We start from the raw sequence: 25,519 nt of genomic DNA on the forward strand, positions 1-25,519 counted from the left end.
TTATTACACTGTGCTCACACGTCATTACTATGCAAAGGATTTCAAAGTACCTGTCAAGAAAAACGTTGCCCTAAGAAAGACAGAAACATACATTAAGCCACGATGCTTTACACATTACGGGAAAAAAGTAAGGCGATATTACGTGCCACAGATATTTAAGGAACTTTGAGAAGCGCTTGGAAATTTCAAAACTAAACGAAAAATGACTAAATCAATAAGGAAATGGTGCTCATCATTGCAGATAAATCACTGATGGCCTCTTGCATGTGGAAGGTTGCTTTCCTGGATTTGCTCCTTAGATGTTCTGTGAGTTGTGATATGGCTCATTGTCAAGCTATTATGATGTCCTTTATTTATTTACTTAGTTTGATTTTGCTCAAGTTGTACTCATTATGTCTCTATAATTTTGTATAATATGGTTAGTATGTACTAGTATACCTTGCTTCATCGTTTTGTGGTACACGTTCGATGATTCACTGTGCTGCCTGAACAACCAACAAGCACGCTGTGCTTAGGTTGGACCGGAAATGAAAACCTATGTATCAACTGAAGATGAATAAAATTTTGATTTGATTTGATTACACACCACTCTAAATCAGGAAAGATAGAAGAAGAGCCGATAGACAGGTCTATTGACGAGTATTAACTATGATGCGCATTATAATACATCGGTTCCTTCGTATTGAAGAGGGACACACTGGAGGTTAAAAGGAAATTTTCAGTAAGTCGACCTCTCGCGTCGCATCGCGAGTTCCCCCACATCGTGCTATGAGCTTTAAAATTTCCCACGAGTATGTAAGGCTCGGGAAACTGATCGATGAGGTTATGAAAGTGTTTTAGAGATGCTGGTTCGGGGGTATATTAATGGAACATACAGCTGGTAATTCATTAAAAAGAATGGCCCGAACTTACACGGCCTCAACGGGCGTGTTAAGGGCGACGGGTCGACAAGCATCAGACTTGACGGCTACTATTGCTACACCGCCAGAGGCGGTAGCCTCGTCGCAGTCTTTCCGGAAGACGATGTAATTACGAAGGAAATTGGTGTTAGTAGGTTTCAGATGTGTCTTGAACACATAGCAACTTTGGATTTGTGTTTGTGTAGTTCTGTAATGTCGTCGAGATTATGAAGAAGTTCTCTGACATTCCATTGTAGTATCTGTCTCCATTGTGATAAATGTGTTCTGTGTTGTGCGTTTCAGAGACGAGGATTAGCTCACGTGCCCTTTCCACGCGCCGTGACGCGCGGTTTGTCCTTTTTGGTGCGATCGCGAGAATCTCGCCGCTCCTTAATTTTTAGGCGCTGACGGCGCCGCCTCGCTGGTAGTTGCGTCCATCGCCTCTTCCTAGCGCTGAGTTTGACGTAAAGGCCTCGACACGTTCGACGAGACTTTTGAGGCCACCTGCCCGGAGGTCGATTGCCCCTTGTGCTGGGGTGGCGGAGCAGCGCTAGCTGCAACCGCCGGGGTGAGGGGGATGGAGGGGGGTGGCGATGGTGTCACTGCCGATGGTGTGGGCCGAACAGCTGCCGGAAGCTGATGTGTCGCTACCCCCTGACGCATCACATGGGCAAAGATGTTCTTTGGCAGGTAGAATACCCGCCTGCGTGCCTCCTAGAAATGTGTTTTCTTTTACTTTAATTGTCACAATTTCCTTTTTTTTTCTTCCAAGAAAGAAATGCGCCCGCGAGTATGTGGCGTGCATCCCAGCACAGTTTACACAGTGGAGAGGGTTCTCACAAGATTCAGAGGTATGTTCATGGGCACTGCATTTCGCACAGGTTTGGCGGCCTCGGCAGCTCTGTGAACTGTGACCGAAACGCTGGCATTTGAAACATTGCACGGGATTGCTCATTGAAACATTCACGTTTTGCTCATTGCACGGGATTTGGCACATATGGTCGAACACGAAGCTTGATGTTCCCGGCCTTGATGGACTCGGGCAAAACACTTGTGCCAAAAGTAAGTATCAGGTGTTGGTCTGAATTTCTTTATTGTCACGCCTCATCTTTATTCGTTTTACGCTGAAGACGTTCTACTGACTGAAGCCCTCCAGGAGTTCCGCTTCAGTCAGCTCCAAGAGACCACCATCTGAGACTACGCCACGGGTGGTATTGATGGTACGGTGCGACGTTACTGTTACTTGGGTGTCCCCGAATGGCCCTCGTTTCGGCCGTTTCTCATATTGCTTCTGGTCGCTGAGCTCCAAGAGGAGATCACTGCTTGCCATCCTCGACGCCTTATAACCTGAACCAAAAACGCCAGTCAAAGATTTTGATACAAGGAATGGTTAAATGGTTCGCGCCGGTTTGTCGGGTTTTTCCGAGTGAATTGTGAATTGCATGAAAATGGGGGAAGTTGTGAACTTGGCGTCCGCAAAACTGAAAGGCATCTTCGGTGTGCCCTCGTTTCTGAGGGCGATCAGGGAGTTTAAGAAAAGCATTCTCCAGAAGTATTGATGGGGTTTTCGGCAGCGATGCCAACCACCCACCATGCATCCCAACAGGGGGACGTGACAGAAGTTCCAGCAAGAGAAACCCTGCCAATGCCAGCCGTACATCGCTGCTATAACCAAATGCAGCATAACCAGGACTGGCTAGCCGCACAAGGTTAACCGTTGCCGCCGGGGGACTCGGAAGTGATAAGAAGTGAAGAGAGGACAGGAAATATTAAAAGTGAGAGAGAAAGACGAAGATTGAAGAGGAGAACAAGAAAAGGCGACTGCCGACTTCCACCAGGCGGGTCAATCTGGAGGTGCCGTCTATGTGAAGCCGAGGCCAAAGAGGTCTATTGCCTCCGCCGGGGGGACTTAAAGGTCCAAACACCCGGCATCAGCTCAACCCACAGGGTCCCCCTTTACCCAGACACGGCTAAGCCGCGCACGGCTACACGCGAGAGGTTCCAACCCTCGTGTGCTCGCGTATGTGGTGTCGCAACACACCAAACGCCTGCTGACGCAGACGCTCCTGCGGGGTGTGTGACTCCACGAAGGGCTGGCGACTCCAGAGAACACCTGTGCTTCCAAAATGATTGATTTCCGCTTCAAGTGGAAAGCCACGACCCAGGACCGACACGTTGCAACAGTGATGAGGTTAACGAGGCTGATGGCGCTGTTGTGCTTGGCTTCTTGCGACAATAAAATGCCCAATGTAGGCGAAATGCGAGTTAGTAAAACGTTTCCTTCGTCGAGTTGGTTCACGATGAACTAGGATAATACAGCAGCACGGAATAAACGAGGCCGAGACGAGTCCACAGAAGTGACGCTTAATTACTTGATTCTCGGCCTCCTTCAATCCGCGCTGCTGTGTTATCCGACTTTGTTGCGAACCAATTCGCCCACGAATTTTTTTTATCTGAACTTTGTGAAGACACTATGGTAGATTCGACATTACCTGGAAAAAAAATCGGAAAGAACAAAAGCCTAGGCTCACATTCCTCACACCATCAACAGCTCGATAGAAGAATATCCAAATATATTAAGCTGGCTAGGCCGTAGGTACATTTAGAATAAGTTTCATATCTGACAAAACTACCCAATTATCTGCCCCTTCCAACAGCGTTTACCTCAAATCCGCATTCATTCTGCTAGTCTGAACAGGGCAATCCGAACGAATTAGGCGCTTTGGGCGATGGCCTGGCAGACTTAAAATTTCAATCGTTTACTTTATCGACTTGATGAAAACTGGCGGCCCTTTATACGAACTGTGTATCGACTTCAATGGTTCCAGAGAACTGGAAGAATGCCAACATTATACTAATCTACAAAAAGGGAAACATTAAAGAAGTGAAAAATTATAGGCCCATTAGCTACTTCCAGTGCTATATGAAATATTCACCAAGATAACTTCCAATAGAGTAACTGCAACACTGGACTTCAGTCAAATAAGTGAACAGGCTGGCTTCAGGAAGGAACACTCCACAATGGATCGCATTCATGTCATCAATCAGGTGATCGAGAAATCCGTAAAGTACAATCAGCCTCTCTATATGGCTTTCATATATTGCGAAAAGACATTTTATTAAGTAGAGATACCAGCATTCATAGAGGCATTAGGTATTCAAGGAATACAGGACGCTTACGTAAATATCTTGTAAGATATCCACCCAAGATTCCACAGCTACCTTAATTCTCCACAAGTAGGAAGATAGCCATAAAGAAAGGGGTCAGACAAGGAGACACAATCTCTCCAATGCTATTCATTGTGTGCCTGGAAGAAGTATTCAAGCTATTAAACTAGAAAGGCTTAGGAGTGAGGATCAACGGCGAATATATCTGCAACCTTCAGTTTGCAGATGACATTGTCCTGTTCAGCAACACTGGGGACGAGTTACAACAAATGATGGAGGACCTTAACAGAGAGACTGCAAGAGTTGTGCTGAAGATTAATATGCAGAAGGCAAAGATAATGATGAATAGCCGGGCAAGGGAACAAGATTTCAGGATCGCCAGTCAGTGACGAGAGTCTTTAAAGGAGTACGTTTACCTAGGTCAATTAATCACAGAGAACCCTGATCATGAGAAGGAAATTCATAGAAGAATAAGAATAAGAAGGTCAGCTCCTGACTGGAAGCTTACCATTATCATTGAAGAGGAAGGTGTACAACCAATGCATTCTGCCGGTGCTAACACATGGGGCAGAAACTTGGAGATTGGCAAAGAAGCTCGAGAACAAGCGAAGGACCGCGCAAAGGGCGATGGAACGAAGAATGTTACGCGTAACGTTAAGAGACAGAAATATAGCGACGTGGATTAAGAGAGCGAAGAGGGATAGCCGATAGTTTCACTGATATTAAGAAAAAAAAATCGAGCTGGGCAGGTTATGTAATGCGTGGATTAGATAACCGGTGGACTATTAGGGTTGCAGAATTGGTGGCAAGACAAAAGAAGCTAAGTCGAGGACGGCAGAAGACTAGGTCGTGCGATGAAATTAGGAAATTCGCAGGCGCTAGTTGGAATCGGTTGGCGCAGGACAGGGGTAATTGGAGGTCGCAGGGAGAGGCCTTCATCCTGCATTGGACATAAAATATGATGATGACTTCGTCCAGAATCACGCTGCCTATCGCACATCTCACTCATTGAGAGAGAAGTCGGGGCAATCGAGCGGCTAGATCTGTGGTAACGTCCATATGAGGCTGGGTAATACCATTGTAAATTAAGTTTTTTAATGCAAGCTTCTTTGTCAGCTATACCTTGAGGGGCCTGGCATGCAGTGAGGGCATGCATGTGTATTTCTCGCCGAGTAGAAATCGGCACTGTCGCGAGGCAAACAAGTCGGTTTGTATATATGGCTTGCACTGACGTCATCGTCACTGTCATGCTGTTGCACAGGCACAGTGATAAGCTGAGTCTGTGACGTCGCACGAAAGCCACCAATATGATGGCTTGCACTGACATCATCACAGCCGCCATGCAGGTGTGACGGGACGGTGATAAGTAGGGTCCGTGGAGTCAGGTGAAAGGTTTCCATATCACTTGATATTATGGCCCTAACATAAGGGCCAGTGATCAGATCAGTTCTCTACGGAATGGCGCAGCGAAGCAGCAAGCGGTACCTCACTGCAACAACTGCACACCTGCAGCTCTCCATGCCGCTATCGCGTACATCACCGAAGAGCCAAGAGAGAAGTGGGTAGTATTTTGTGATTCTAAGGCAGCTCTTCAGAGTATCAAATCTTCATTACACCACAGAATTACGAGCAGATGATATCTGACATCAGGGAAGTGCACCAACATTCTCTGGAAAGAGGGCACCACATTATATTACAATGGATTCCTGCTCACTGTGGCATCGTCGGCAACAACCAAGCTGACAAGGCTTCTCGGTCGGCCCACGAAGATACCCAGACGCGTCCAACACGTTTGGCGAGGTCAGACGCTGCCAGGGAACTTCACCTACTTGCACACAAGAAGTCACAAGATCTCTGGAGTTCAAGTGCCTTCAATTGCCGATTACATAAACTGGACCCCACGCTACAGCTACAACTGCCATCTAGCCTTTCCCGCAGCGAAACAACCTTGCTGTGGCGCTTGTGCCTGGGAGTAGCGTTCACGAACGCGTACTCCTATCGTTTGGGAATGGCCGAGAGCCCGATGTGCGACTCCTGTGGCTGCGAGGAAACCATCGAGCACCTGCTGCGTAGCTGCCCTCGCTACGATGTCCAACGCATCTCTCTGCGGGCAACTTTACACCGACTGGACTCGAGAAATTTCACCGAGTCAAAGATACTCGGACCATGGCCACACCCATCACTGGCTCGAAAAGCTATTCGTGCACTATAGTGCAATAATTGAAGTTCACCGGCTTAAGAGACCATTTATAGTGTCCCTGTGTATAGTGGCCCTCCCACACGTACTATGTGCTTACTCTCTCCCTTTCTTCCTCTTTGTATTCCCCTTTCCCACACTCCCAGTGTAGGGTAGCAAACCGGATGCTCTTCTGGTTGACCTCCCTGCCTTTCCTGCCCTTGTTTTTTATCTCTCTCTTCAACCACATTAATTCCTTCATTGAAACGAAGCTTTGACTACATCCCGTGGTTTAGCGTGGCTGCTGTGTCGGTTCCTCGCCAGTATGCGGTGACAGTGACCGATTGTGATTGTGTGTCTATGCTCCCTTCTTCCTTTATCCCCACTTTGTTATCACTTTACCTCCCCTCCCCTCTTTCCCCAGCGTAGGGTAGCAAACCGGATCTTCCCCTGTGGTTAACCTCCCTGCCTTTCCCCTTTCCTCTGTCTCTCTCTCGCCAGGTAAACTATGTGGATCACGGAGGCAGTGCGATAGTAAATGGGCCATGTCTCGGAGGCACAGCAATGGCAGACTGTGCCGATCTCCGAGACTAATCCACAGTTACGTGTACCACATGTGTCGCGAAAGCGTGGACAGAGATGAGCTTACAAAAATAAACACATTGCGGAAGTATGTCATTTGCACCTTGCGTCGTGGAGCCGAAGCGCATTCTCAGAGCCAAGAAAAGTGCCTTGCCGAGCAGGAACGTGCTCGCCTGTGCTTCAAAACGCGGTTCGGAACGTGAAGTGTCATGTGAGCGGTACCGCGAAGGCACACGACGCATTTGACGCAAGCGATAGGAGAACGTGGACAGTTAGCTGCGCGCAGTTGAAAATAAAATTGCAAACATCGTGTGTACTTGCCTAGAACTTACTTCAGCGTTTCAAAAATGCTTCACTTAGCCTAGATTGCAAAAGAAGAAGTGCATTGGATGCAACATACCTTCTTTATTTAAAAGACTGTTAGATATGAATGAAGCGCACATTTGTAATCAATGTTATATACGTAAACAAGAAGTGGAAATAAAAACGCAAGAAAGGCTACTGTGACTTTTATTTCCGCCTTTCCCTTATTAAGAATCATTAAATAATTATTAAGCAAATCTAAGCCTCATTCACATGCAGTTCTACACTTACAGTTAAGGAAGGAAAGAAAGAAGGAAGGAAGGAAGGAAGGAAGGAAGGAACACAAGAGGTGAGTGGCCGAGAGGCTAACCAGTTTAAGTATGCTAATTAACCTATATTTGCTTCTGTCGACTTCATATGAAAGTTATACTTTTGGCGCTTTCTAGGGTTGCCTATCATTCTTTTGGTTGATAAAAAAGTGCGAACTTCTTTTATGTCTTATTTGGATTCACAGTGTGTTGGATTCATGAATAAATTATGTTGCTTTAGATTTGGCCACCTGAATTTTCGAAGGCTCGACTTACTCGCTCAGAAAAGGCTGTGCTGTTTCGAACTTGGCACGTCCCAGCGAAGACCCGTGACTAACAGCTGCGCACTCGGAAGGAGCGCGGACGGCGATGCTGAGCGGCACGGTGCTCTTCGCCAGCCACGAAACACCCAGCATGCGTCGCCCCATGGCGCGGATAGGGTCGTAGCGCATGCCGCGCCGTGAAGTCGCCATTCACCATCTCCCGACCCCGTGTTACCGGCCTCTGCTCCGATTTCGGTGCGTTTGATAGCCTCCACAAGTCGAGGAGAAAAAGAAAAGAGAAAAGCTACGACGCGGCTGACTCAGTTGCGAACGTGTCCTATGCTGCGGAAGAGCATTGTTCAGGCGGAGGGAACCTTTGAATAGGAGGCCGGGCACAAAAGGGAAGTGAAAGATTCATGCACGCGCTGGACTAGAACTGCGTCGCGATTTCTTTTCTTTTATCTGCCGCTATAGCTTCAGCTGCTTTATCTGTGCTAACGACATCTGTGCTGACTGCCTATAGACAGAAAGAAAGAGCTTTGCCTCATACTTACGCGAAAGTTGCAAAATGAGCATGAAGTGAACACAATTGTGACGAAAAGAAAAATCTTTAGGGAATGGCACTGCGACCGCAACTTCTTGCTCAGTTTATTATCTTGCAATGCTCTTTCCTTGTTGGTCTTCTAATCCGTTTTGCGTCCCATTGAGGTGAGCTTAGGTCAAGTTGCACATACATGTGCGTCCAGTCTTCACAGGTCTTGCCCTGTCATTACTAGGGTGCCACGATGCGCTCCCTCTCCCCGCACATGTAGCGGGGGAGGAGGAACGTGGTGAGGCATCTTATAAGTCGTTGAGCCTCCGGCTTATGTAATTTCTTTAGGGTGCAGTTTCTGCGTCGCGATTTCAAATAGAAAGGTTTGTGCGTGCGCAGTTACCGTCTACGTCTGCATGCACAGCTGCACCCGCTTAGAAATTTTCAATGGAGCGCTCGTTCGTGCCAGGTTCTAATGCGCATGCCGGCCGTTCTCGCTGACTTCATTTGCATAAAAAATGAGTCGCGGTGTCTGCTCCGCTTACTGCCCGTTGTAGATAGACGTCACTGCAGTGTGACATAGAAAGTTAGCCTCCACGTTTACTTTTATGCGTTTACCATACCTCGGCTAATAAAATTCAAATTCGAACTTTAATCTAGCATGCAGCTACGAAGGGAACCGATACATCATTTCTTATATAATTAAGCTTCGAAGTTATACAACATACGTCCTGGTTCGGGAGTATAAGGACTGGTTGCGCTGAATTTGCGGAGCCATCATCTTAAACAAAAGTAACCTAGGGACTAGCAGATAGCACGGTAATAGCAAGTTAATTGACAGCTTGCAGCACGAAAATATTGAACCAAAGTAGTTCCACGGAAAACATTTCTGAACTGCCGAGTATTTTGAAAGCCAGTACCTGTATTGAATTTCTTAGAACTGCAGTAAATTATCCAGTTACTTAATTGAAACCATTACGGAACCATTACGGACTAGAAGAACCGTAAACTACTTTCGCTTCACAGATGGTTACGTACTAATGAAAATAACTGCGACGTCATTTTAGAAAAGTGGCAAACCAGTCGAATTGAGCGTTAGCTTTTTACGCGTGAACGCACGTTCAAAATACATCCACGGACGAAACATCGTATCCCTAATACTACGCGACTGTGTTGCGGTGCTGGGATGACACAAAAGGCTATTGATTACTGGCGCCTCCTAAATTCTGGAAGTAAATTATTGCGACAACGATGATGATGCGCTGTTCGTCCTCCACTCTCGACGTCCGGCACGCAATGGTCTTGCACAGGTTGGTTAACGGGTGACACCGGCTCGAAGGACGCAGACGCTGATATATGGACGAAGAAAGCTCGTATTTACGAATACCTTACAAAGCTCGGTTACCCGGTTTCATGGTTGCAATGTTACATCGATTACAAACAGTTACAACATTGGATCGGGCAGCATAGGGCAACCCCATTTCAGCAGAGCCGATGGTGCTTAGCACTCGAAGTCAGGTCCACAACGACTATCGTAACGCTGGAACCACATTTTCTAGACCCAACGCTCCGCCCCAGATGTTTGCTGACGAATCAATGCTATTGGTTTTATGACTGGACAGTCCGTTCGGCAACTCTTAGGTTTGTTAAAACATCATTGCCCGATTGGTCGGTGCGTGATATACGTGTTCGCAGCGTGCGCAAATAATTCTGTTCACAACCGCCGGGAAAACCTTGCTCTCCAATTCGTCGTTGGCGTAGATATATAGGGGAAAACGTGAATTTCAAAAGAAGGCTTCGGAAAGATGCTAATGGATGCGACGAAGAATAAAATGTCGTCTAACGCTCTTGCAGAGCACGCTGCGGCTACTGGGCGCGTGATCAACTGGGACGACGCGTGCATCATCGCCGCCGAAAGAAAACCGGTCCCATGCTGGCAGTTGGGATCATTAGTCATTCGAACTACTAAGCAGGCGCGCTTAATAGGGATACTGGCATTTTAATCCCGCGGCCTTGTGCTTAGCAGCACAACCATGGCTGCTAAGCCATTGCGGCGGGTCTCGCATCGCGGGTCACTCGTAGTAAAATGAACCACTGCAAGCTAATGCTGCCTGTCAAAAAAAAAATCAAATTGTGGGATTTTACGTGCCAAAACCACTTTCTGATTATGAGGCACGCCGTAGTAGAGGACTCCGGAAATTTTGACCACCTGGGGTTCTTTAGCGCGCACCTAAATCTAAAATGCTGCCTGTCGCCTTACTTCACATGCAGAAAATTGGTATATTCGGTAACGCCGTCCTCGTACAAACTATGAACCTCAAACTCTTCGTTTCCATCTTCCAAATGTACACACAACGCAACAAAATTAACAGCCGAGAATTTACGTGTTCTGTCTAAAACTGCGTTATTTAAAAGCCAGGTGATCAAGCCAGTGAAGGTGCGCCGCAACGCAGCTTTTATTTTATTTTTTTTCTCCCAATAGGCCCACACGACTTCTGTAGATTTACTTCTTCGTATACCGCGTGGTTAAATAAACTCAAATTCAGACTGCGTTCTCCTTGTAATGCTGCTAGTGTATTATGAAGTAGCCGAATACCATTAAGCTATTGTATGCATTCAGTTGCAAATACCCGGTTACTTCGCAGGTCTTGTGCGCATCTACTACGAGGCCATGGATTCAATAGCTTGCGTGCCTCGCGGGCCGAAGTTCAATGGCGACAGGTCGAAACAAAAAAGAAAATGTGTATAGAGAGAGAAAGCGCATAGCTGCGACCAACAACGTCAATCTCCGAAACAAATCATTTACACTGCCAGTAGTAAATTACCCCAACACGTATCACTTTCGAGAAGAAGTCACAACAGCTTTCAGGTGTGTCCGGTTTTCTGTACAGTCAAGAAAAAAAATAAATTATGAGGTTTTTACGTGCCAGAACGACGATTTGTAGAGTCAAGAAACGCGATAGTGTGCCAATTTATGACGCACTGGGTGCAAGCCTACCTGCGGAAACGATGGCCGGTCCTCTGGGAATTGTTCCACGAGTACCGCCCGCACTAGTGCATCGAGGATGAGCGATGACGAAGCTTCAGCGGCGCATAACCGTTTGTGCCCGGTCTCTCTGCCGTTCCTATAGACTAATTCACCGCGTGGCCTTTGTAGTGCATAAACGATAATGCACAAAGCATGATTTGAGAATGAAATGAGCCAGGTAGCTGCGAGAAGGTCATATATGCCCTAGAACGAAAACTAACTGCAGTACGTGCTGTCGCCAACAGTATATTTTAAGGCACTACGGACAAATACGAAGTTATGAAAACTCCACAGCACCCCTTTTCATGCGTAAAAAGGTGACAGTTAAGAATTACTAATGTTGGGAAACACTGGTACGATATTTTAACACTGAAGTTGTCTCGAAATGCCGGGCCTGGCGTCATCGACACCGTCCTGACGTCAAGACAGAGCAAAAATTTGGTTTTGCGGACGTCGTTTAAGAACAGCGCTTTGTACGGTGGCGCTGCTCATAAAAAAAAAAAAAAGAAGAAAGATGAAAATATATCTACTGCGCGCGTTCACTGTTAAGGCGGAACCGCATGGCGCGATTTCAGGCGCGATTGAAAGTGGAACCGCATGGCGCGTTTTTCGCGAGCGAAAAACGCGACGGGCGGCAAACGCCCGCGTTGCCGCCGACGCGCGAGCATCCCGTACGAAAAAAAGGAGCGGCGCTTTCGCGCCGCGTTATCCGGGTTGCCAGACAACATAACTCTCAACGACATGTATTGTCTCTGTTACCGCATATATAATATGCCCTTAAACTTACAGAACGCAACAATAAAAATAATCTGAGTGTAATTAGACAGCGACATTTCTTTCCGAAGTGTATTTATCAAGCTTAATTTCAAGCAGCAATATCGTGTGCGAAACTGCGACTAATGTACCTTCCGCATGCTGAGAAGCCGCTGCTTGTTTAGAACTTCACATATAAAAAGGAGGGTCAGCCGCTTACTACCGAGCAGAAGAGGCGATTGCTACTATTAAGGGGGATGCTGATACTGAAGCACGAAAAAATGCGGGTCAGGAGGTACATGTCGGTGCGGCCTGCCTGGTTGAGAAGAGAGCGAGCACCATACACTGGTAATATTATTAGCAAATTGTCTTGCCAGTATTAGCGATGAGACGCGACCTTTCTCCACTTCAGTCATTAGGGCCTCGTTGAAGGTTGCTTTGTTCATTTTAGGTGAACATGATGCGCGAACGAAATCACGGTAGCACACGTTTTCCTTGACGCGCGCGCCAGTTCTGCCGAGAAAAAAAAAAAATTCCGCCAAGGAGGTACCGTCGAGATGCGCAGAGAGCACGGCCATCTGGTGGCAAAAAAAGAACCAAAATGCCACGTGACCAAATGCCACGTGACCAAATGCCACGTGACCAAATGCCACGTGACTTACTTGAACTCTGATTGGTGGACGCGCCGCGCGACGCGATTTTTTCTACTCCGAGCAGCAGCACGCGGCGGCGCGATTTCGTGACGGATCATGCTGGGCACGCGTCAAAATGACGCGCGCGTCCCACCATCCGCGCGTCAATCGCGCCTGAAATCGCGCCTGAAATCGCGCCATGCGGTTCCGCCTTGACGCGCGGATGGTGGGACGCGCGCGTCATTTTGACGCGTGCCCAGCATGATCCGTCAAGGCGGAACCGCATGGCGCGATTTCAGGCGCGATTGACGCGCGGATGGTGGGACGCGCGATTGGGCACGCGTGTGGTGGACGCAGCGGTCACAGGAACGGAAGCAGCCAATGTATCGTGAGGTCAAGACGCATACGCCTGCCTGGCACTGAAACAGATACTGCTTAGTGTAAACAAGTATTTTAGTGAATTAGTTAGGGCGTTCTGGAGCTTGACGGTACCGTTCTTTGAGGTTTACAGCGCTTCATTTGACGCAAGAAATATGACGTCAGAAATGTCACGCCAATTATGCGTCAAGCCGACAAGTTTTACCCAAATGGACCCGACCAACACCTAGTGTCATCGTTCCTCTATGAAATCTTAAGAAGCGCTATATTGAACATCCGGGATCTCCGACAGTGAATAACACTTCAACTCAGAGGAAAAATGGAAGAAAAGACCGCAGCGCTCGCGCAGTGCGACGAACGCTTCGTGCGCGTAATTTTTCGCGTTTAAAAACGACGTTTTTGCGACTTCACACATGAATAGCGGAAATTTAGAGCTATCTAATGATATATCACGTATATTTTTAGCCGACCCCCAAAGCTACTTTTTTACCTTGAAAACGAATCTCCACTGCAAAAAAAGAAAAAAATATTTAAAACTTTAAAGCTTTTTTTCAGGCGATCTACTGAACCTTCAAGCTTCAAATATTTTTCGGCTATACTATGTCAACCGAGATACCATCCTATTTCACTTTGTTGCGTCTGGATTTTCCCGCGTTCCGATAAAAACGGAATACCTTGCGATTTTACCGGCTTTTCCTGGTGCCAAGAGCGCTCGAAGAATTCTAGTACCCGAAATACAGTGAACTCTCACTTGAGTGAACTTCAAGGGACCGAAGGAAATAGTTCACTTAACTGAAAGTTCACTAAACTGAATATTCACTAGACCAACATAATATACCCCTGTCAAGCGGGCAAGTTAAGTGCACTTACTGGGAGTGCACTTCGGGACCTTGAGTCACACTTTAGGCAACGCGCTTCTTAACGGGAAAACAGAGTGCACTCCCAGTAAAACAAAAAAAAATGGCGACAGACTAAGAGCGCGTTTTTAAAGGTGTAAATTAACAAGAGAAAGCTGCTAAAAAGCGATTGTTTTAAGTAGAATTATATATAAAAACAAACTTCATCTATTTGTCTCAACAAAAAACGAAGACGTTTTTATTATAAATCTGTTGCAAGTCAATGCTGGCCAAGACGAATGCCTAGCAAATCCAAAACAACATGGCGGCGTGCGGCCAGGCGGCAGTTGATCCTGCTAGAACAGAATATGAGCAGTTATATATGAGCAAAGACGGCGAGTTCGATATTTAGCTACACTGCAAAATGCCACGCACACGGCTCAAAGCACGACCGGCACGGTCCCCCCCCCCCCACCCCCCAGCACGCTTTCACACCAAAATAAACACGAACTGAATGAACCTGGCGGCGCCGCAGTGCCGGATCATTCTGGCGCCGTTAGTTGCGTACATGATAAATTCGTTTCTTTATTGTGCTATTTCGCTTTTCGCTAAACACAAATTATATTGTTAAAAGCTGTTCACTAACTGAAATGAACTTCTGTGTCCTTTTTCTATGCATCACATTTTGCGTCGTTGAAAGCGTTGGCGGCGAGGCTACGTACTCGGCCAGCAAAGTGCGTTCCGTGAACGTACTCCGACTTGAGTGCACTCATCTGAGAGTACACTCCGCTGCGACGTTAAGATTTGGGAAAGTGCACTTAAAAACTGAGTGCACTCGCCGTAAGGGCACTTAACTTGCCCGCTTGACAGGGGTATTAGAAATGTGTGAAATGGAATTTGTACATATCGACAAGTACAAGGTTCATAACAGTTATAATGCTGCCTTTCTCACTTAGAAAAAAATCTGTAATCTTCTTCTGCACTTGTACTTTTAAAGCACAGGAAGTAACAAAACTCTCCAAAGAGTCGATGTTTTTGTACACTTCTTCTGGCACAGCTTGCTGTTGAGACACGAAGTCTGTCAACTTTCCAATGCACCCTACAACCTCAGCTAGAGTTATAGGGCTTGAAACTGGCTCGACAATTGCCTCTTCTTCGTCTTCTTCGCCTCTTCTTCGAAAGCAAAAGACGACGACAATGCCACGACTAGCCGGTCAGAAAAAACACACCACGTGGTTTGTGATGTGACAGATCGCCGCTTTGCTCTGGTGTCGTTGTAAGCACCAGCGATGTTACTTTGTTTATGGCCACCGATATTGCATGCTTGTTCGTTTTGTGCGGGCGATCTCAGAGGCCATGACTCGTTGCCGTTCGTTTTCCGCGCCGCCGCTTTGCCCCAGGGGCGCTGTAGCGCCAGCGACATTACATTACCGCTGGAGCGGTGGTTTGATGAGGGCGGGCATCGCTTCTGATCGTAAAAATAAGCCTTGGTCCTCTGAGCGAGTTCGTTAAACTGAAATATTGACTGTTCCGAAATTCGTTGAATGAAACATTTTTGCATAGAATCTATAAGAAAACTGCCGGGGATTTTTAAAAAGTTCGTTATTCTGAAATATTCGATAAACCGACGTTCGTACAGCTGAGAGTTTACTGTATTGGTTATTTTGACAGTCACATCACTTCATTGCCTTGCCATACACAGCATTTGAATGAATGAATCATACAACTGCCTTTAACAAAAAGGTTTGATACCTTCTGGCTCAGCTGGGCAGGAAAAGTAAGCCTGTCGCCAAAATGCTACAAAATTTTTGGCAAAAAGAAACGTTTACACCAGTTCTGTATTCCAACGAACATGTGTAATTTTTTTTCAGCGATATCTGAAACGTTCCAAAAGAAGAAACGCTCGATTTTGCGTGGAATGACCATGAGGCGACATCGAAGTATCTTGCGTTGTCCGTGTCTGTTACATCCCCACTTGACCGTGTGGAAGAAGAATTATCAGCAACGAGCCCTTGACCGCGTTATCGTTTCAATACTCGCGGTCAGGGCGCGCTGTGGCTGTACTGTCGTCTGCGAGAAGGCAACACGAATGCCGACAGAGTTCCTTGCATCACCTGGTTTAAGCATAGACATCAGAGCCTTATCATGTGCTGAAACCTGCTGAAAACACGGGATTGCCTCGTTTGCTATCGGGCGTGCAATTAGCCCTCGTCATGAGTATCATACGCTGCAGAGTTAGCTAGTGTGAACGCGTAATCCAATGCATAACAAAAGAATTACTCGAACCGTAAAAACAAGTTCGTTTCATTTACGGAAATCGAGGTCCCGGTAGCCTGGTCTTGCCATTCATCAGCAGCCCCTTGAACACTTACGCCGTAACTAAACGGAAACGAAATTGCTCACCTCTGTAAGGGTGCTGCTTTGCAAAGCTCCGTTGATCCCAAGGATCTCTTGCCAGAGTTATCGGGGTAAAATGCTGCTGCGGCTGTCATGCTTTCTCCGGTGTATATTGGGGATATTTTTTTTTATTTCTGCACGCGTACTACGAAAATGGGGTGCTGTCGCGGCTTTGTGGTGTTTGCCACTTCGAGGCAGCATTTCCCAGGGACGAGGTTGCAGCTAATGTTTTCCGCTCAAGCGATCCCAGCACAAAGCGCGGGCAAGGCAGCCAGAGACGGTTCAGAGCTCAAAGGGGCCAAAACGCGACATCGCACACTTTTCGCTTTCAGTGCACAAATTGGACTTGAGGACGAGGGTTTCTGGGCAACTGTGGAGCTCTGCGGGGCGGCCGACTTACAGGGATGGGGAAAATCTCCATTGAATTTCCAGCACATGCGATCAGTCTAAACTCCTGTCTCTTTCGCTTCTTCACCCCCTTGCCGGTAGCCAAAATGACAGTCCATAGCGTGTGACATGTTAAGACTGCAACCTTCCCACAAGTGTATAGGGTAGGCAAAAGGCCAGTCTATAGACTGGCATGCTAAGAGTGCCGGACAGGATTCTTCCAGGGAAGTGTGATGCGCCTGACCTCCGCCCCTTTAAGACACACAGTTCATTCACAAATATGCTATGAACATGGAAAGGAGTTACCCCAGTTGCTTAGCAATAGCGAGAGGGCCACATATGCGAACATGCAAAGTTGTCAGTGGTGACGAAGAGCACAGATCCCAGCACGCCCATGTTTTCAACAACGCCAACAAAATAATAATGACGGGAGAGATCTGTCCAAAGTGCTTGCTCGCCGTCCTTGTGTTCTGTGCGTGGACTACCAAAGCGGTGCACCATGAAAGAAACATCTCGATTGCTCGTTTCGCGGGTTGCGTAGCTGGCGTGCATGCGAAGTAGGTACTCGCCAAAAAAAAAACATTCTTAAGCAAATGCCCGATGGCGTTATATGTGGACAAAGTTGCAAACGCGCGAGGCATATATGAGAGCAATGTTTTAAAATGTCTGGTTTAATTACAGGAGTAACTGAAGTTTTCAATGAGGCTGCTCGAAAGTAACAGTTTCGCTAGAAATTGCGCTGTGGTTCTTCAGACTTGCACAAGTCTGAGGTCTTTCTTTTTCCCGGAGTGACAGTGCCTCTTTCTTTCTCTTTGTATTCTTTTCTAATTAGTAGGTCCTGCAATGATGTTTTTATATTTGTCTACGGCCACAGCACTCAAACTTTTTCGTTGTTTTTCTTTAGTCCTTAAAATTTATAATTATCTTTCTTCCTCCTTACTTCCCTTCTTCAATTTAGGTTTTTATATTATTTTTTCTGAAAAGTGGGCAGGCATTGTAACCTTTTCGCTGGCAGTTGGCTGGGCGCTACTGATTTGCCGCTCTGTGCGCTGTGTATGTCTTTTTTTTTCGAATAGTATTATAATGCCATTAGCCTTCTTTGGATACTTCCAACCCTTTTCGGTTTGCCGCTGTCAAACCAAAAATAAGGACCAATCTCGAAGGTAATGCATTCTAAAAATGCGGGCTTAACCTCTTTCTCGGCGCTCTACAATGAAAAAAGGAATCCATTAAAATTTATCCGGTGCTGGGCGGAAACGAGCACGTGCAACACGGGGTCCTCAAGCGCCGCAATCCTAAGCTTTATCGCGCTGCGCTACGAATGCCAGAGGGGACGGAGTAATTCGTCCGCAATGTTAGCAAGCCCCAGCGCGTCACACATCTCGGAGACCATGCGAGGGCTGAGCGGTCACCCCGCTAAATAGATAGTGCAAAGTGTCCATAGGGAAACGCGAGAGGAAACCATTCCGCAACGCACCTCTCATACGCCCTAGCGCGACACCGGTGCAATCTCGGAGGCCACGCAAAAGACTTGGAGGCGGCGGCGCTAGATGGCACACCGTGTTCAGATAGAAGCGCGAGAAAGGAGCCCGCCTGCATCACGCGACTCATACGCGAAGCCCATCGGCGTTGACTATACGGTGTGTCGCTACACTGTTTTACTGGTGATAGCATTAACTTCGACATTCATAGTGAGGTGAATTCTGCGTTGTTATTATTACTGTTATTACTGTTACTATTATTACGATATTATCGGTAGATACCCGAGAGACGAGCCGCCGCGAGAACGACGACGAAGTGGGTCTTTGCCCTTGGCGCGAGAAAATGTCGGCCTCGTGCTCTGGCTCCAGTCCAGTGTAAATAGCTTGTAAATAGCCTCTTCCGTCTATCTTTCTACACGGAACATTCGGGTGGAGGTGAGCGATCCTCGTCCTCGCCACGGAACTCCGGAGTGGTCGGTATATCGAGCTCGTCACCACGCCTCCCGGTGACGAGACCACCTCTGCAACGGCTTCGGCTTGTCCGACTGCTCCCGTCGTCACGGTTGCCCAACATCGCGACCCTGGTGTGTTCTCTGGCCTGGAGGGACAGGACGTTGACGAATGGATCAAGCTATATAAACATGCCAGCGCTAATAACAGGTGGGACCCAACGATCATGCTCGCCAATGTCATCTTTTATCTCGGCGGCACCCCACGCGTGTGGCACCAGACGCATGACAACGAGATGACCAGTTGGGACAATTTCAAAGAAAAGCTCAGGGAACTGTTCGGCGACCCCATTGGCCGCCAGGTTGCCGCGAGAAAGGATCTTGCGTCTCGTGTTCAGACATCTACAGAGCCGTACGTTTCATACATCCTCGACGTCTTGGCTCTATGCCGAAAAGCTGACGACGCAATGTCTGAAGCTGATAAAGTGTCACATGTCCTAAAAGGCATCGCCGACGACGCTTTCAATTTGCTTGTTTTCGGCAACGTCTCGACAATCGACGCCATCATTAAAGAATGCCGTCGCCTTGAACAGGCTAAGAGCCGCCGTATCACACACCACATCACGCGGCTACCCAACACTGCTGCTAGGTCGACATGTGAGGGTCGACCACGTTAGGCTACCACCTGTGACGACGTCACCCGTATTGTTCGCCGCGAGCTCGAGGCCGCCTGTCCGCCAGCTTTCGCCGCGACGCCTCCAGATCCACCAGCAACCACGATTGTGATGATCCAGGCCGTAGTCAGACAGGAATTTGAGAACATGGGTCTGAATTCCGTGTGTACAACGTCTCCAACCCAACGTTCCCCAGTTCTCTACCGGCCCTCCTCGTCCCCGACAGTCCTTTTCTGCCATATCTCGCCGCAACCCGTCCGAATGGAGTACCCCTGATGACAGGCCGATCTGCTTCCACTGCTGTCGCATTGGCCACGTCGCTCGTCACTGCCGCAACCGATGGCCACCACCTCCTCGGACATACGCCGCCACTTATTCCCGCACTTTTGGACCTTCTGTTCCCTATGCCATCCGCCATGAACCCACTGTTGCTGATGCCCCTGCTCCGAACCTTCGCTACAGCCGCTCGCCCTCACCTCGACGCCATCAGTCTCGTTCGCCCCAACCCCGCCGCTTCTCTTCGCCGCCTATCGCCTCCCGGACCCAACCGGAAAACTTGGCACTGCAGCTTCTGGAGGTGAAGCTGCGTTGTCGACCCTGCCCTCAAGTCCTCTGCTCACGTTACCAACGAACCAAAACCTTCTTGACGTTGACGTTGACGGCTATCGTGTCACTGCACTCGATACAGGCGCACATCTTTCTATTATGAGTGCTGCCTTCCGACGACGGCTCAAAAAGCTCCTCACCCCAGCGTCGGCATGCGTCGTTCGTGTTGCGGATGGCGGTACTGTGCCTATTATCGGCATGTGTACGGCACGAGTCAGCATTGCCGGCCGCCGCACCCCTGTCCTCTTCACCGCGATTGCTCATTGCCCCCATGACCTAATTGTCGGCCTCGACTTTCTCTCCGCGCATTCTGCCCTTATTGACTGCTCTGCCAGTACCCTTCGCCTTGAGTTGCCGATTCTCGCAGAACCTTCCGACTCACCCCAGTGCCGCCTACGCCCCACCAGCATTATTCGCCTACCGCCAAAATCAATAGCCTATATTGAACTCTTGTCTTCCCCACCAGTCCTTGATGGCGAGTACCTCGTCACTCCTCTGCCAGACATTCCACTACAGTATGACGTTCCCGTGCCTCACAGTTTACTTGCTATTACTGCGAACTGCACTCGCATACCCATCTTTAACTTTGGATTGGCAAAGCAAATTCTACCGCAAGGTATTTGCCTTGCCAACGCTGATTGTCTTGGCGACCATCACGTGGCAGCGTTATCACCCGACGCTTCTTGCGAGCTTAGCAGGCCCATCGTGCCCGCCTCGGCCGCCGATCCCAAGATACAGAAAATGATTGCGACGGACCCGTCTTCGGCGCAGGCTGAAGACCTTTACCACGTATTATCGTCCTACAGAGATTTTCGACTTCGACGATCGCCCTTTAGGCCAGACGCTCGCGGTCAAGCACCGGCTTCTTACTGGCGATGCTACTCCTATTCACCGACAACCGTATCGAGTTTCTGCGTCGGAACGCAGAGTAATTCAAAGCGAAGTCAACAAAATGCTAAACAAAAACATCATTGAGCCTTCTTTGAGTCCCTGGGCGTCACCTGTAGTGTTGGTTAAGAAGAAGGATGGCACGTGGCGCTTCTGTGTAGACTACCGCCATCTGAACAACATTACTAAGAAGAACGTCTACCCGCTCCCACGTATAGACGACGCCCTTGACTGCCTCCACGGTTCCAGCTATTTCTCTTCTATCGATCTTCGTTCTGGATACTTGCAGATTGCTGTTGACGATATGGACAGAGAAAAAACCGCGTTCATCACACCTGATGGCCTATACCAATTTAAAGTAATGCCGTTTGGATTATGCAATGCCCCTGCCACCTTTGAGCGTATGATGGACTCCTTGCTCCGTGGTTTCAAATGGTCCACATGTCTCTGCTACCTCGACGACCGTCACCGTCTTCTCGCTCACGTTCGACACTCACCTTGAGAGTCTAACAGCTATACTTGATGTATTTCGAAAGGCGAAGCTGCAACTTAACTCGTCGAAAGTCGTTTCGGCCACCGCCAAATTACTGTTCTGGGCCACCTCGTTTATGCTTCCGGAGTACAGCCTGATCCCGACAAAACTCGCTCTGTCCGAGACTTTCCGGTCCCGAAGACAGCCGCAGACGTTCGAAGTTTTGTCGGGCTATGGTCGTACTTTCGTCGTTTTGTTCAAGATTTTGCGGCAATTGCTAGACCCCTCACTAACCTTTTGAAGAAAGGCGTACAATTCTCGTAGGGTACTGCAGAAGCCGCCGCCTTCTCTCGTCTCGTCACTATTCTCTCCTCACCACCCATTCATGCCCACTTCGACCCTGATGCCCCTACAGAATTGCGTACAGATGTCAGCGGTCATGGCGTAGCTGCCGTCTTAGCCCAGCGTCAGCGTGGCCAGGATTGCGTTATTGCTTATGCAAGCCGCCTCCTCACACCATCAGAGCGCAACTATTCCATTACGGAACGAGAATGCCTTGCTGTAGTCTGGGCGGTTGCGAAGTTCCGTCTTTACCTCTACGGTCGCCCTTTTTCCGTAGTCACTGACCATCATGCTTTCTGCTGGCTCTCATCCCTGAAAGATCCTATAGGCCGGCTTGGTCAGTGGGCTTTGAGACTACAAGAATTTTCGTATTCTGTGGTCTACAAGTCTGGCCGCCTGCACCAAGACGCTGACAGCCTGTCGCGTTACCCTGTTGACGACCCTGACTCCTCCAATATTACCAGTGCTGCTTCTGTATTCTCTGTGTCACAGCTGCTTCATTCCGCCGACGAGCAACGTCGTGACGCCAACATCAGAGGACTCATCGACCGCTTTGAACACTCTCCGGCAGACGCCACTCTACGCCTCTACGTCCTCCGCGACGGTACTCTGTACCGTCGTAACCTTCATCCGGGCGGCTCTGAGTTCCTACATGTAATACCTAAACACCTCCGCTCAACCGTTCTAGAAGAGCTCCACGACGCACCAACGGCAGGACACCTCGGCGTATCTCGAACCTATGACCGTGTACGTCGCCGTTTTTTTCTGGCCGGGCCTTGCCCGTTCCGTACGACGTTACGTCGCCGCTTGTGAACTTTGCCAACGACGCAAGAAGCCTTCCTAGCCCCCCGCTGTTTACCTGGAGCCGCTCGACATCCCTGCCGAGCCCTTCCATCGTGTTGGCTTAGAGCTTCTCGGACCACTTCCGGAATCTACATCAGGAAACAAGTGGGTTGCAGTCGCGGCTGACTACGCGACCCGCTACGCCGTAACCCGCTCTCTTCCGACCAGTTGCGCAACTGACATTGCGGACTTCCTTCTCCATGATATCATTTGGATGCATGGTGCTCTGCGTCAATTGCTAACAGACCATGGCCGTACGTTTTTGGCGAAAGTCATTGACGACATCATGCGGACCTGCTCCATTCAGCATAAATTTACTACCTCCTACCACCCTCAAACGAACGGCCTCACTGAGCGTTTGAACCGCACTCTTACAGACGTGCTATCCAAATACGTTTCAGACGACCACCGTGACTGGGACCTGGCTCTACCCTACATTATACCCTTTGCATACAACTCTTCCCGTCTCGGAACTGCCGGCTTTTCCCCGTTTTACCTCTTGTATGGCCGCGAACCGACGCCACTACTAGACACCGCGATTCCGTCCACCACAGCTTCAACTAGCGCTTATGCCCGTGATGCAATCGCCCGTGCTGACCACGTGCGTCAACTTGCCCGCGTTCATCTACAAGTCTCTCAAGACAAACAGAAGCGACGCTACGACCTCCGTCACCGTGATGTCCATTTTGCGCCCGGCACCCTCGTGTTGCTTTGGTCACCATCGCGTAAAGTTGGCCTTTGCGAGAAACTACTTTCCTGTTATACCGGCCCATATCGCGTGCTCCGCCAAGTGACCGATGTCGCCTATGAAATTGTTCTAGCCACGCCCACTACTTCCTCCGGTGTGACAACCAGTGACATTGTACACGTCACCCGACTCAAACCCTACAACTCCACGTGCTTTGGATATTTAAAAGCACCGTGACGGCGCTTTTGCCGCCGGGGGGTAGTATTACGATATTATCGGTAGATACCCGAGAGACGAGCCGCCGCGAGAACGACGACGAAGTGGGTCTGTGCCCTTGGCGCGAGAAAATGTCGGCCTGGTGCTCTGGCTCCAGTCCAGTGTAAATAGCTTGTAGATAGCCTCTTCTGTCTGTATCTTTCTACACGTAACACTATTATCAATACCATTACCATCATTATAATTATCATTACCATCATTATCACTATTATTATTATTATTACTATAATTATCATCATCATTATTATTGTTATTATACATGCCTTACCTTCTCTCCTCACTCATTTACTCACTCTCGGACCGGTCAACGCTGCTAGTGCTGAGTGGCAGAGCGGCCGCTCTCCCGCTCTTTTCTCGCTGCTCTCAGCCGCTCTACATAAGCGACCGGCCTTGCCTCCTCAGGCACCGCGCACCATTATCAGCGAGCGTCGATATACCCAAAATATCTCGCACATCCTAGCTGCACCTACCACCTTGTTACAACAGCAACGGCGACGGCCCATGCGACGAACCGCGTGCGCTTGGGCGTGTCTGAACGCTAGTCACAGGAACACCTGTGCGCCGCGGATACATTCAATGGGCCCTGATGGGATGACTTCACAGCAGGTTGCTTAGCTCAATACATTCTGTAACAACAGCAGAACAGTGAGGCCATGCTGGGGGCCCTAACGTTGCCGCCACAGCTGCGTATAGATCCCGTCGTTGCGAATCAGTTGTTTCGCATTTCTTCAGGGCGCTGGTGAACAAAGAGACATCTGTTTTGCTCGTCAGCCAGGGACCGATTGATCGATGTAGTTTAGCTTTGGTACCAAAGTGACACAAGGGGGATGCGAGAAACGCATAGTGAAGTGTTTCGGGTTAATTTATAGACCTTCTCTGATTCTCGAACGGGCACTCGTAGCTCAGTACACGAGCGCGTTCCGCCTCCATCGAAATGCGGCCACCGCATTTAGAAATAAATCCTGTCTTCGCGCTTAGCTACAAAACGTCATTGCTACTTAGCCAACATGTACTTCACTAACATACCAGCTTCTTCAAACGGTATTACCATTTCGTCCTGTTACCGGGTGGCTTCGTCTGTAACCCCACCAAACGTTGAATGCGATTTGTCAGTCTATCATTTGTGAACCTATATATATCATCATCATCATCATCATCAGCCTGGTTACGCCCACTGCAGGGCAAAGGCCTCTCCCATACTTCTCCAACAACCCCGGTCATGTACTAATTGTGGCCATGCCGTCCCTGCAAACTTCTTAATCTCATCCGCCCACCTAACTTTCTGCCGCCCCCTGCTACGCTTCCCTTCCCTTGGGATCCAGTCCGTAACCCTTAATGACCATCGGTTATCTTCCCTCCTCATTACATGTCCTGCCCATGCCCATTTCTTTTTCTTGATTTCAACTAAGATGTCATTAACTCGCGTTTGTTCCCTCACCCAATCTGCTCTTTTCTTATCCCTTAACGTTACACCTATCATTCTTCTTTCCATAGCTCGTTGTGTCGTCCTCAATTTGAGTAGAACCCTTTTCGTAAGCCTCCAAGTTTCTGCCCCGTAGGTGAGTACTGGTAAGACACAGCTATTATATACTTTTCTCTTGAGGGATAACGGCAACCTGCTGTTCATGATTTGGGAATGCCTGCCAAACGCACTCCAGCCCATTCTTATTCTTCTGATTATTTCCGTCTCATGATCCGGATCCGCCGTCACTACCTGCCCTAAGTAGATGTATTCCCTTACGACTTCCAGTGCCTCGCTGCCTATTGTAAATTGCTGTTCTCTCCCGAGACTGTTAAGCATTACTTTAGTTTTCTGCAGATTAATTTTTAGACCCACTCTTCTGCTTTGCCTCTCCAGGTCAGTGAGCATGCATTGCAATTGGTCCCCTGAGTTACTAAGCAAGGCAATATCATCAGCGAATCGCAAGTTACTAAGGTATTCTCCATTAACTTTTATCCCCAATTCTTCCCAATCCAGGTCTCTGAATACCTATATATATATCATCTATGAAATTATCATCTGTCTATTTTATACCGACTTACGTGCCCACATATTCTTGTAGAGTGTGCAGCAACTTCATAGCGGTGCCGTCAGCATTCGAGCCACGCGAACCTGGCGGTGAATGCCCGATGAGCAACAAGCGCCGGTGCAATCTTG

The 25,519-nt window shown here is 48.4% G+C and overlaps 1 protein-coding gene across 6 annotated transcripts in view; it reads right to left on the reverse strand.

Moving 5' to 3' along the window:
- Positions 1-25,519, reverse strand: part of LOC142579602 (proton-coupled zinc antiporter SLC30A2-like) — a 106,607-nt gene that overhangs the window by 60,905 nt on the left and 20,183 nt on the right. Inside the window, exon 1 of one of the 6 annotated variants that reach the window (XM_075689985.1) lies at positions 25,405-25,482. The exons of 3 other annotated variants lie outside the window; for them this stretch is intronic. In XM_075689985.1, coding sequence (XP_075546100.1) covers positions 25,405-25,442 — 38 coding nt within the window. In that variant the 5' untranslated portion in view covers positions 25,443-25,482. Of the gene's footprint in view, positions 1-7,712; positions 7,942-25,404; positions 25,483-25,519 lie in introns of those variants that run through there. 2 more of the 6 variants (XM_075689983.1, XM_075689984.1) reach the window with 2 other exon arrangements.

The sequence above is a fragment of the Dermacentor variabilis genome, chromosome 4, assembly GCF_050947875.1.
Source record: "Dermacentor variabilis isolate Ectoservices chromosome 4, ASM5094787v1, whole genome shotgun sequence".
Taxonomy (NCBI): domain Eukaryota; kingdom Metazoa; phylum Arthropoda; class Arachnida; order Ixodida; family Ixodidae; genus Dermacentor; species Dermacentor variabilis.